Below are 12,460 nucleotides of genomic sequence, written 5' to 3' on the forward strand. Positions count from 1 at the left end.
CCTTTACAAAAATGTAACAAACTAACTATAACCAATCCCTCTTCCCCAGGACATATCCCGCGACGTGATGAAGGAGATGCGTCTGCTGCGCGAGCTGCGCCACGACAACCTCAACTCGTTCATCGGCGCCGTGGTGGAGCCTCTGAGGGTGCTGCTGATTACAGACTACTGCGCCAAGGGCAGCTTGTATGTTAGTACTGTTTGCTGATATGGATTTGCAGAAATATTACTGCTGAAATTATGACTTATAAAGTATGATATGTAAAGTATGGCTTGAGTTCATATTGAGTTAGATAATAGTAAAATACTGATCCACGGCTATGAAATGCGTCGGCAAGAGTTTAAAGTTTCTCTGAAAGATCGCATCGCATCATATGACGCATAACTACTCTATAAACAGTTTGAATTTTATTATAACTTATTAACGCCTCTTCGTTTCCTTCCAGGATATTATAGAAAACGAAGATATAAAGTTGGACAATATGTTTATATCTTCACTTGTGCATGATCTCATTAAGGTAAGGACAAAATTAATATTTTCATAACTGTATAAACCATGCATTTATACTTACAAACATCGCATTAACTCATGTTGTTATCTTGCAGGGTATGACGTTTATTCATACTTCGCCATTATTGTACCATGGAAATCTCAAATCCTCGAATTGTGTTGTAACATCCAGATGGATGCTTCAGGTAACGATTTCATATATTTAATATTTTTTATGTAAATAATATTTTGATTTACAGTTAACAGCAATTAATACGTATGTTTCTTTCAGGTTACCGATTTTGGTTTACATGAACTAAGATACTGCGCAGAAAACGAATTTAATGTTGGTGAACACCAATACTACAGAGGTAAATTAAATATTTACTATGAAAATGCACTGCTTACTGCATTGAAATTTGGGATTACAGGCGCGTTTATGCTCTGTTTTTCCCAGAAATGCTAAAATCCATTTCGACATTGTTCACGACACAACACGTTCTGTATAAATTTTTTGTAGGAATAATTCACATTTTTATTTATTTTATTTTATTTATTTGGTACACAAAACAGAATAAAATCATTACAAATTAAGAATATAAGCATTGAAGAACATAGATCTAGATTTCATTCCAAAGCATGCATACACATAATCATATTAATATAAGGAACATGCTACATAATTTATTTATCATAATATCTATCAAGTGTTCATAATTTCATTCAATAGGTACAAACAATTTTACATAATAATTTACAAACATATTTCAATAATTATAACTTACGATACAATTTAATTAAAAATTTTAATCGATATAAAATTTAAAAATGTAATAATACTGACAATATTCTATTCTATTCTATTAAATTAAAAGTAATTTTGAAAAATAAATAATCAAATTGACAAAACATTATTATCAAGTGATTCTTCTTATCTTTTTCTAAAATGTTGTTTCTATTTTAGGGTTATTATGGAAGTCGCCAGAGCTACTGAGACAGTTGGATGACCCCAACGGAACAGTTGAAGGGACACAAAAGGGCGATGTTTACGCTTTCGGTATAATTTTATACGAAATTATCGCTCGAAGAGGGCCTTTTGGTCCGACCACTTTAGAACCTAAGGGTAAGTAATTTTTGTAACTTCTTTTAGTCCTGCTGTGCCGAAATAAAGAGCTTGATAAAGATTTATAACGATCATCATGGTCTTAAAAACTATGCATATGAGTAACCAAGGTGTATAGGTGTACCTTATAATTATTAAGAGATGAAGCATCGAAGTTAGGTATGAGCTGTTTCCATAATTACTATATTGAATAATTTCGGAGGAGAAGTTTTTAAGTTCATTCAGGATTAGTTTTAATGAATTTATTCGACTGGGCAATTTGTGGACAGTGCATGTAAAAAATAAAAAAGTTAGGTGAGTAGTTGAGCAGGGACCGACTGCCATTCTGATTCTGATTTGAATTGTTGAGCGGGTCGGACGTGCACCAACTCCAGAAATCACCACGTTTTGCTATAAATCTCTAATCCAATGATATCAAGTACATCACGCCATATTTTGTAAAAGTGATTAGTGATTTTGTATAAATCAACTGTGTGCTATCTGCCTGTGCCATTATTTCTGGAGTGTGACGATGGATGGCGATACTAACAACGTGACTGATATGCTAGAACGTGTCCACTCACCGACAACTATATTGGCTATAGATCTGTGGGTTTGTCGACCAAGGTTTTTTTTTAGTTTTCTCGAATAAATCAGCATTTTTATTTGTATTTATCCTGTGATCACATGAACATATAGCATAGACCCGACACCACTTTCCTAATCCACCTTCACTAAAAAAACCCCTCACGCCCACAGATATCGTAGATCGCGTGAAGAGGCCTAAATCGGACGGCGAGGACATATTCCGCCCCGACACGAGCCTGCTCGAGGGGCTGACAGACGACTACGTGATCGCGTGCATGCGCGACTGCTGGGCCGAGGACCCCAGCGTCAGGCCCGACTTCCCCATCATCAGGAGCCGGTTGAAGAAGATGAAGGCTGGCAGGTCAGTGTATGGGTGTAAAATGTGCAGGTGTGAATTTTGAAGGTTTTGTGTTTTGGGCCGGTGAGAGATCGAAATGAGTTTTGGTAATAACAAGTTGGGTTTGTTTATTGTACTTAAGCGCTATTTTACTGTGATAAGTTTTAATTTCACTAGCAACCTCATAGTTAGTAATGTGACGTCATAATTATCCTTTTGTAACTGTTCCCCCAATTTACTTGGAATTATTTCCTGGTAGTACCTAATTCATAAATCGCCGAATTTTTCGCGCTATTTTAAAAGTAGTCAATTTGACTCAACCTCATATCACATCCTTCATCCTACCCTCTCCTACTTAACAAGTTATTCAGTGACCGTCGAATGTTGCAGATCGCGCAACATAATGGACCAGATGATGGACATGATGGAGAAGTACGCCAACAACTTGGAGGAACTAGTCAGCGAGCGGACGCGGCTCCTGTTCGAGGAGAAACAGAAGACCGAAGACCTCTTGCACAGAATGCTACCAAAGTAAGTATAAAATAGTTATTTATTAATGTTCAAAACTCAATGTGATTTTGTTCCGAATAACACCCATTTTCACCATGTGCATGAGTTTATAAATTCCGTATTTCCATGTTATTTTCATTGTGACTGAATATTTAACTTTCCTTAAAATGTTGTGTAGTAAATGTTACTAATGCTGACGCATTATTTAAGTTTAAATGTTCGATGTGGTCCTGTCGCCGGTTATCCCGAGTTTACTGTTTCCGGATGCGTTCTTGTTAATTGACACTGAAGTTTCGTGTGGCACGGCATCTTTATCGACGTAGATGAAGTCGTTTAATGTTGTGTTTATCGCGAATCGCATTAAAGTGACGTTTATCTACGCCGATAACGGTGTCGTAGTAGCTGAAGTAGAGAATTGTAATTCCATGATTCATATCCAAAGTGTGGGTAGTAAAAAATACAGGTAAAGTCTGTTCAGTTCTGAAACTTCTGTGTCTTTTACTGAGATGGACTCGGCAATTTGAAGGAAGACGCAAATACAACAAGCAAGATTCACTCCTGGCTGGCAGAAGTCATGTATGCACTGTTTTTACATTCAGTCCAAGCACAAATAAAAGTTAGAACGTTTATATTTGAAAAAAATATTGTATAACAGTAGGGTAACGTAACGTACCTTGGGACGCTTGTACCTCGGGACATTGATTGTATTTTAAAAACCGGCTAAATAAACACATTAAAATTCTACCCTAGGCATAGTATTTTACTCGCTTGGCAAAACTAGTGAGTCTCGTGATCATACCAGCATCGAGTGTGTGGTGAAGACAATATGAAGTTTTTTGGAGTCAAAAGTAGCTTTTGTATAGTTTTTTGTGTTGCTTTATCTCATTGAGGCATGCTCAAAATAAAGACATGGATGTCACGTATAACTTTTCAGTTATTTAATTTTATGACATGGCAATTATTTGAAAGATTCCTATTAATTAAAAATAAAGATATTTAAATTTTGGTTAAATATTGCTTTTTTTGTACCTTGGGACACGATTAAATTTGTACCTTGGGACACTGTTTCCTATGGCTTTGTACTATGGAAAATGCAAACATCTAAATAACGCCTTATATCTCTGTTCTTATTAGTGCCAGAGTGAAACTAGACAGAAGAGAGATGCAGTAAATCAATAAGAACAGAGATATAAGGCGTTATTTAGAAGTTTGCATTTTCCATAGTACAAAGCTATAGGAAACAGTGTCCCAAGGTACAAACGTGTAACGTACCTTGGGTCAAAACAAGCATTTTTACTTTTATCTTAATTTAATAAAATCTGGCCACACTAAAGCTTTAGCACAAATACTAGTGATAATAGATTATATATCCTACCGAATAAAGAAAATTTCACATTAATATCTTAGTTGTACGCTGCGATAGCTTCATTCAAAGTTAGGGTAGTCGAAAATGTCCCTAGGTACGTTACGTTACCCTACATTGATCGAGTGTCGGTAGATCACGCACAAATCATTATTACTCCACACTAACTCGGCACAAGTGATTCAAAATAATTCATTCAAATAATTATTCTATTACGTCAATCTCTTGTAAAAAACATTATCACCATAGTTGGAAGGTAGGTCTACATTTATTAAAACATACAAATCTACAAATGATAAGCGTGTAAGGTTTTAAAAGTTGCATTAATCATGTTAGTATCGCTATTGTTAGGTTCGAAGAAAGGCAAAATCTCTATTTTACATTGGTTTGGTGGGTACACATTCGGGGCTCAATGTAAAACAGTGGCGCACCTAAATCATACAGACGAAAAAAAAACAAATGTAGCAAAAAAATCCGTATTTACTTTGTTGTACTTGTGTTCTTTTCCAGATGTGGGGGTTGAAATGTCGTGAAAATGTCTGAGGTAATTAACTCTCTACTGGTGATAGTAGCTAATACGGTTTGCATACGAGCGAGACATTAATACTTGTCGGAGAGTAGAGCTTGCTTGGGAGTCGAGGTGTCGGTGGAGGCGGTTTCTTCCTGTAGTTAGCAGTTTGTGTTTCTTTTGTCGGCAGTTTTTTTGACTACTAACGCGCATGTTTTTCTAGCCTTAAACTTTTGCATCAGTAATGACGGTGGCCCGCGTAGTCATTGTGCACTTAGATAGCTAAACACGTGGTTAGCGGTTGGTTTATTTCAGCGCGAGCGTCAAAGACCACCTCAATACCTTTACCTACTTACTTAATCTCTGTTATAATTTGTTGCAGGTCAGTGGCGCGTATGCTTACAACCGGGGAAGGGGTTGAACCTGAGTCCTTCGACTCAGTCACTATCTACTTCAGCGACATCGTGGGCTTCACGGCGATGTCTGCCGAGAGTACGCCGCTGCAGGTCGTCAACTTCCTCAACGACCTGTATACGGTGTTCGACAGGATTATACGGGGATATGATGTGTATAAAGTGGAGACCATCGGGGATGCTTATATGGTGGTATGTGTTGTGGTTTTTTTATTATTATACAGTGAGAATTTGAGTTTGGTGTGTTCAAATAGCGATAAGCATAATTTTTAGTTATAGGTATAAATGTTGTATTTTATAAGCTAACCTAGATTATTTGCTAATGTATGAAGTTTCATGTTAATACCTAATCAAATCGTCTGGCTCCCATACATACATACAAATAGGACCTACAGGTGATACCGGTGCGGTAGAGCATTGACGTAGCACTGACAGTTCATTCCCGAAGATCCGACAAATAAGGCGATAATTATCATCTTCTATCGCCATGCGTGAAGCCCCCGCAGTATACGTCGGTATTCATTAGCAATTACTACAGTAACAATGTTTCCCCAGGTGTCCGGCCTGCCGATACGCAACAGCGACCGGCACGTGGGCGAGATCGCGTCGATGGCGCTGGAGCTGCTCAGCGCCGCCAAGATACACAGGATATCGCACAGGCCGAACGAAACACTCAAGTTGAGGATAGGGATACACACTGGTGAGTTTTTTGGCTGTAGTGTGAAATGTGAAGCTATGATTTTGGAGTAAGGTTAAGAATATTTTGTCTTTTTGTAATTGTAACGGATTGTCGCCTTTGTTGATAAAGTTCTAGAGTAGTAGCAGAGTAGTTTGTGCCCCGTTTTACTATCAAGCCATTGATACTCATATGTTAAGTTATGTGTAAATATTGGGTATTTGTTTATAGTTACACCAAATTTTACGTAGAAATAACACACTACGTACCTATAAATGTATTTACACACCAAGTTTTAGATAGCAATAACAATTTACGATTCGATACGTTATGTATCTAATAGTAGTACCTACCCAAATACGGTGAGGTCAGTTTCACATAGAAATAATACACTTTACGGCTAGGTAACTATAGTTGTACATACTCCTAAATAATACTTACCTTCCACTATTTCCATTTCTACTATGTATCTCTCTCTTTCACTCTTTCTATTACGAATTCGAAGCTATCTTTGTTGTATCTACTCCTCTATAACATTCACTTGTCACTATTTCCATTCTCTACTTACCCAAACCCTCATCACTCATCCACAGGAGCGGTAGTAGCCGGCGTCGTAGGCCTGACCATGCCCCGCTACTGCTTATTCGGAGACACGGTGAATACCGCCTCTCGTATGGAGTCCACGGGCGAGCCGCTCAAGATACACATCTCTCCGAGCTGCAAGACTGCGCTGGACAAGATCGGCGGCTACGTGGTCGAGTCGAGGGGGAAGATACCGATTAAGGGGAAGGGGGAGGTTAGTGGAATTGTTTTTGTTGTGTGCTATAGTATTTTTTTTAACAAACGAGTTCTGAGCACATTTTCGATATTGGCAGAGTAAGATGGGTCATTTTTAGAACCAAAAGCAATGCAGTAAGAAATTACATAAATAGCAACGCAGTAAAAACGTTTCGGTACTCGTCTGATAAAAAAAATAGACTAAAGTGAGTTTTTTATACCTTTGGTTGTGATTTTACTGATGTGTGTGTGTGTGTGTGTGTTTAAGAATGTGAGTAGGTCTAATACTTGGCATTCCTAGCTTGTATATTGTAGGTATTTTTACTAATTTTATCTGATTGCGTAAACACAACACCATTTTGTAATTTCATGTCGTCACATTTTACACTAGTGTGTTTCCTACAACACCCGTATAGTATTTAGCTAAATTAGTTAAAACAGTATTTCTTAGGTATCCCCAATATAATTTTGTGAATGAATGGACCATCTACCTGCAATGAGGAGAAAAACTAAAAGCTGGTCTAAAGTTCAGTCGCCATTTTTTCTCCCCAATAATTTAATTGGTCAGAACCAGAAAGGCACACTCGCTGGTGCTGCCAAAGTTTCACTTGGTTTTCAACCTCATTATTCGCTCACTCTAACCCCATCTCTTTCCCCCGTCAGCTGATAACGTACTGGCTGGTGGGCGCGACGGAGAAGGCGGTGCAGAAGCGCTCGTGCGACGGCGAGGAGCTGCGCCCGCTGTTCTGTCGCCCGCGCCGGAGTCCGCGCCTCACGGACTCGAGACATGCCTCGTTGTTAGGTGAGTACACTTATAAATACTTTTGAAGAAGATTTCCACGGTAGACATAATACGTTGTATAAAAAAGTAGTTTTAAGTGACCCACTGAACCCCTGAGTCTATTTGGGCTTACTTACCCTTTTTTTTTACTTCTGTATAGAAAAAACTAGAATAAACCTATCATTATCAATCTGACATACGCCTCTCCCAAGTATATCCACAACACTACAGCCCCCGCCGGCTACATGAAATCTAAAGTCCACATGTGCTACTAAGTCGTTAGAATACTCATAGAATAATTTTCAGCGGTTCGCCACACAATAAGCAGTATGTGGATAATAGGTCTCATTCCCCAGACCTCAACAGCTCCTACCTACAAATCCCACCTTTAGCAACAACAATAATCCCTGTATGCCCTTCGTCCGTAGACCTGAAAAGCGACACAGGGTGGGGCGAGCGTCGCCACACGGTGCGGCAGCGGCTGGCGAGCGTGCCGCGCGCCGACTGTTCCCGCGGGGACGCCGGCAGCCGCGCCTCGCTGCGCTCCGGGACGCCGCCGCCGCGCCCGCCCCGGCTCGACCCCCCCGCCAGGACCAGGTATGTGTCTAATGTACTGCGGCCGCGGGGACGCCGCGCCCGCCCCGGCTCGACCCCCCCGCCAGGACCAGGTATGTAGTCTAATGTTTAATATAGCCGCGCATTTAATAGCATTATTGCACCTTGCGTACATACACGGACTGTTGAAACAGTCAAAATAGATTGCTTCAATAGCAACTTCTACGCGCGTACATATACTATCCGTCCGCTGTTGGTGCACCTACTTTGGTTGGTTGGCAACACGGTGAAATTTCATCGTGAGGTCAACGATTGCAAGAGCGGTGTCTCACCGATGAGGCTAATCGTCTGAATGATAAACTCAATTTGTCAACAGGAACGCTCTGAGCTCCATAACGTCGGTGCCGGCGGTGAGCGCGGGCGCGGAGTCGCGGCGCGGGCTGCGCTACGCACACTCGCTGGACCTGCTGCCGCGCCGCTCGCCCGCGCCGCGCGACGCGCCCGTCGCCACCATCTCCTCGCACAACGTCTTCAACGGCACCATCATCGGCATCGTCACCGACGACCACCTCAAGGGCGAGGACAGCCCCCTCCTCCGCAAGGCCAGCCAGGCCTACAAACACGACCAGCCCAAGAAGAAGGTGCAGGATAACTACATAGAGTTCTACAAAAAGTGGCGGTCGCTGGAGAACATGAACGACGCGAAGGGCGAGGGCCGGCGCATGCCGCGGCTGGCGCTGCCGGGCTGGCTGGCGGCGCTGCCGGGCTGGCTGCGCGGCGGCTCGGCCTCCTCGCTGCGCCCGCCGCCGCCGCCGCCCGACACCGAGTCCGCCGTGTGACACACACACCACACACACTAGTGCGATATAAACGCTACCGCCGGCAACCCGAGTGAGGCAGTGAACGGCCTAATCCTATAAGTTATTATAAGCTCGCAGGGCACGTGGATAATCGAGTCACATCTATATTTACATATCCTACTTTATTTATGTATATTTAGCTATTATATCGATCGATATGCTGTTGTAAATAATCAGTGTAAGTAAAACAATGTTACCGTCAAATGTGAAATAAGAGTTTAATGTTATTAAATAATTTCTATCAAAGGAAACCTGTGGTGTTTTAATAAAAAGCATATCCAGATAGCTAGGTTTTATTATTGAAATGAAGTAGTAATAATAATACTGACATTGAATTATCACATTAGGCCGTCCGCCCACTAGGATTTCTCGTAAGATGCCACTGCATGAACGCACGACCGTAGCTCTACCGGCGCAGACGATCGGGAGAGAGCGGAGGGGGTAGTTGCGCGGGAGTGGACATCCAGAAGGCCTAGCACGGCGCAAAACGCGCCCGTCGAGACGTGACAAAAGCGTCGCTCTCGCCGTGCGGTTTGAGTGAGTGCGACGACAAACTTGTCGCGTCTTGCGCCCCGTGCTAGGCCTTCTGGCGCGACTGTCACGATGCAAAGAACCCCCTTAGCTCTCACCCTGATCGTTTGACTGAGCTATGATCGCGCGTTAGCATCACGCAGTGCGTTAACATCGCTACTAAGCCGCGTTGCAAATGCGAATACGCGTGCTACAAAAAGTCCTAGTGGGCGATCGGCCTTAAACTTACGCGATATTAAACTAATCATAAAAGTACGTAGATTATTTAGACACAAAATATAAATAAACTGACCTTTCAAAGATAGTTTCGATTAAGTACATAGATTTATATGCTGACTAGTGTTCTAAACTAAATTAGCCTAATAAAATATTCGCATTCATTACAAAATAAAGCAGATCAAAATGTCATGGTTACACTAACCACTGGAATCCGTGAAATCAGACATTATGTGTCTGGCCCACGGAGTTGATAGGCTAAACGACTCTAAAATGCAATCGTCACATCCGCGACAGTAAATTCAATCTAAATAACTGGTCTAACCATTGATGAACAAGAACACCAAGGCATCAATTAGCTACGCTTACAAAATGGCAGTGTTTATGTGTAACTTGATTTAAGTACAGCTAAAACTTAAGTAAGTACAAGATTCTGACCTTCGCCCAGCAGCGGTAAACCCGCTTCATCCGACCCGTCGTAGGAACAGCCATTGATGACCAGCTTGATGTCGCAGGGCTTGGTCTCCTCTGGAGCGATGGTGCTGGTGGAATGGGCTGGAGTGAAGAGTTGCGAGCTCTCCGTGTGTTCGATGATGGGGCAGGAGGCGCTAGTGTGCTCGTGCCTTAGCGTGGGTGCCTCGAGCAGGTTGCCGCGGTGTACGCATGGCTTTAGCGTGCCGTCGCCTATCACCTGGGGAAAAGAGACCAGTAAGACACTGAAAATGCAAGACGGTAGGTAATTAGTACGGTCAGCCTTCAAGTGCTGTCGCCTGAAGTCGCTAGCGTAATTCGATAGCAATTTGTATGACATCTTGATTAGCGCCCCTGTCGGTAACGTTACAAACTAATAGAAAGGACGCATAAAAATTACAGTGACTTCCCTTTCGAATTCGTATTATAGACTTAAGTCGGCAACATTGGTGATCGCACTACTGCATTAGTAGCTATACACTTTTGTACTTTGTCAAACTACCTATCTACTCGTACTTAACAAAGTAAGTAATGCAACTGACTCTTCGACAAGTTAACATATCCCTGAGCTGACTGTACCATACATTACACAGAAGGCGGTCTATCTACCAAAAATACATTTATCGATTGTTTCGCAAGATACAGTCAGGCCAGGTCATACCTCCATAAGGTACTCGTCGCTGCGGTGGTGCAGCACGCTGTCCGTGTGGGACTCCAGCATGTTGCCCTGCGCGAACCGCAGCTTCTTTGGTGATTCCAGACTGCAGCATCTGCAACCATAATACATAGTTAACAATAAATAAACACATAAACACACACACTAACCTTGGCTCACAGGTTCGCCTAAGACCTCCGAGATTGTTTCAAAACTAAAAATCCGTTTTCATAACTGATAGTGTAAGTTAAGCGGGACTTAAGGACATCCAGGACTGGGATTAAATGAATTATTGTTGAACATGGACTTGAACACTTTGACTACTCAGTACTTACATTTACTGAAATGTGTAATAGTCCAAAGCCTCAAAGCTTACTCACCTATGCAGCCCGCCAACTTGATTCTTCCAGTTCCTGTTCTTCAGCGAGCTCCGCTGCCCCCTCCTGTCAGCGGGCGGCAGGGGGGGCAGCTCCCCCGCCCCGCGCACCCCCCGCGCCCTCCTCGCCGCGCGGTACTGCGCCCGCACCGCCGCCGCCTTCGGCTCCTCGCCTCGAAGCCAGTAGGTCAGCTGGTCGCGCTTTCCTTTCATAGAGACGATGCCTCGTTCTTCGAGAATGTAGCCGCCTAGTTGGTCGAGAAGGGCCTTGCAGGTGGAACTGCAGTGGATCTTTAGTGCTGGAATTTAGAGATGATATGCGTTAGATATAACTTATTATTTTTTGTCGTTTATATCAGCGACAGTGTAGGCATTTGGACACGCTCTAGTTGATCCACTATTTGATCAGTCAGGTTGTTGATATCGGCATCCATCGTCACACTCCAGAAATAAATGCATAGGATGGTAGAACTCACTTGATTGATTCAGGATCTTAAATCAGTTTTAGAAAATATAAGGGGATGCACTTGATACAACTGGATTAACATTATAGCAAAACGTGGTGATCTCTGCGAAAGGCACGTCCGACCCGCTCAACAATTCAAATCAGAATGACAGTCATCCGTCCTGCTCAACTACCCACCACCACAGAGGTAAAAAAATACTTCACTACTTAAACTTCTTATTTTTTACATGCACCGTCCACCGAATGAATTAAAAGTAAAACGAATCGAAACAATGAAAGTTATACAACTTTTCGTCCTCCGAACATAAAGTATATTGTGGGCCACCCAGCTAGCTAGCTTAATGTTGAAAGCTCGGCAGTACAAATGGAATGATCTTTATCAGATATCATCTACTGTGATGCCATTTGCCAATACTAAGCAAATAATAGGCTCTTCCAAAACTACGCTTAGCTCTCTAAGTACGCAGGATATCATCATACTGTCAACTGGAAATCATGATGTAAATAAGCATGTATTTTTGACTGAGTTGCAAGAAACTTTAATTAGATTTAAGAACAATGATATATTTCTATTATGTGTAGATGACATCCAAAGCAAAATGTCCCATACTCTAAACAAGATATTATACTCATTGGAGAAACAGTTTGTAAATTGTACTGTTATAAATACAAACGATTTGAAAACTATGTATAAACTACCAACATTATTGGATAAAATATGTTTCAAATTAAATATAGAGATTGATGCCCAAAAATACCAAACAGAGTTTGTAAAAAAATTGCCA

General features: G+C 41.8%; 2 protein-coding genes across 7 annotated transcripts in view; one reads left to right on the top strand and one right to left on the bottom strand.

The window, feature by feature from the left end:
• LOC105380619 (receptor-type guanylate cyclase Gyc76C) overlaps positions 1 to 9,211 on the top strand; it is a 29,194-nt gene extending 19,983 nt beyond the window's left edge. For all 6 annotated transcript variants that reach the window (XM_048623706.1, XM_048623705.1, XM_048623704.1 and 3 more), the window contains exons 14-26: positions 50 to 190; positions 447 to 518; positions 607 to 696; positions 783 to 861; positions 1,455 to 1,613; positions 2,352 to 2,541; positions 2,908 to 3,048; positions 5,281 to 5,503; positions 5,867 to 6,011; positions 6,581 to 6,783; positions 7,428 to 7,566; positions 7,974 to 8,142; positions 8,477 to 9,211. In XM_048623706.1, coding sequence (XP_048479663.1) covers positions 50 to 190; positions 447 to 518; positions 607 to 696; positions 783 to 861; positions 1,455 to 1,613; positions 2,352 to 2,541; positions 2,908 to 3,048; positions 5,281 to 5,503; positions 5,867 to 6,011; positions 6,581 to 6,783; positions 7,428 to 7,566; positions 7,974 to 8,142; positions 8,477 to 8,939 — 2,214 coding nt within the window. In that variant the 3' untranslated portion in view covers positions 8,940 to 9,211. The remainder of the gene's footprint in view (positions 1 to 49; positions 191 to 446; positions 519 to 606; positions 697 to 782; positions 862 to 1,454; positions 1,614 to 2,351; positions 2,542 to 2,907; positions 3,049 to 5,280; positions 5,504 to 5,866; positions 6,012 to 6,580; positions 6,784 to 7,427; positions 7,567 to 7,973; positions 8,143 to 8,476) is intronic.
• A 426-nt stretch (positions 9,212 to 9,637) lies between these two features.
• The window catches only part of LOC105387258 (guanylate cyclase 32E), a 64,974-nt gene continuing 62,151 nt past the window's right edge, over positions 9,638 to 12,460 (bottom strand). Inside the window, exons 25-27 of the mRNA XM_048623719.1 lie at positions 11,214 to 11,508; positions 10,840 to 10,948; positions 9,638 to 10,398 (exon numbers count right to left, since the gene is read on the bottom strand). Coding sequence (XP_048479676.1) covers positions 10,123 to 10,398; positions 10,840 to 10,948; positions 11,214 to 11,508 — 680 coding nt within the window. The 3' untranslated portion in view covers positions 9,638 to 10,122. The remainder of the gene's footprint in view (positions 10,399 to 10,839; positions 10,949 to 11,213; positions 11,509 to 12,460) is intronic.

The sequence above is a fragment of the Plutella xylostella genome, chromosome 10 (genome assembly GCF_932276165.1).
Source record: "Plutella xylostella chromosome 10, ilPluXylo3.1, whole genome shotgun sequence".
Lineage (NCBI taxonomy): Eukaryota > Metazoa > Arthropoda > Insecta > Lepidoptera > Plutellidae > Plutella > Plutella xylostella.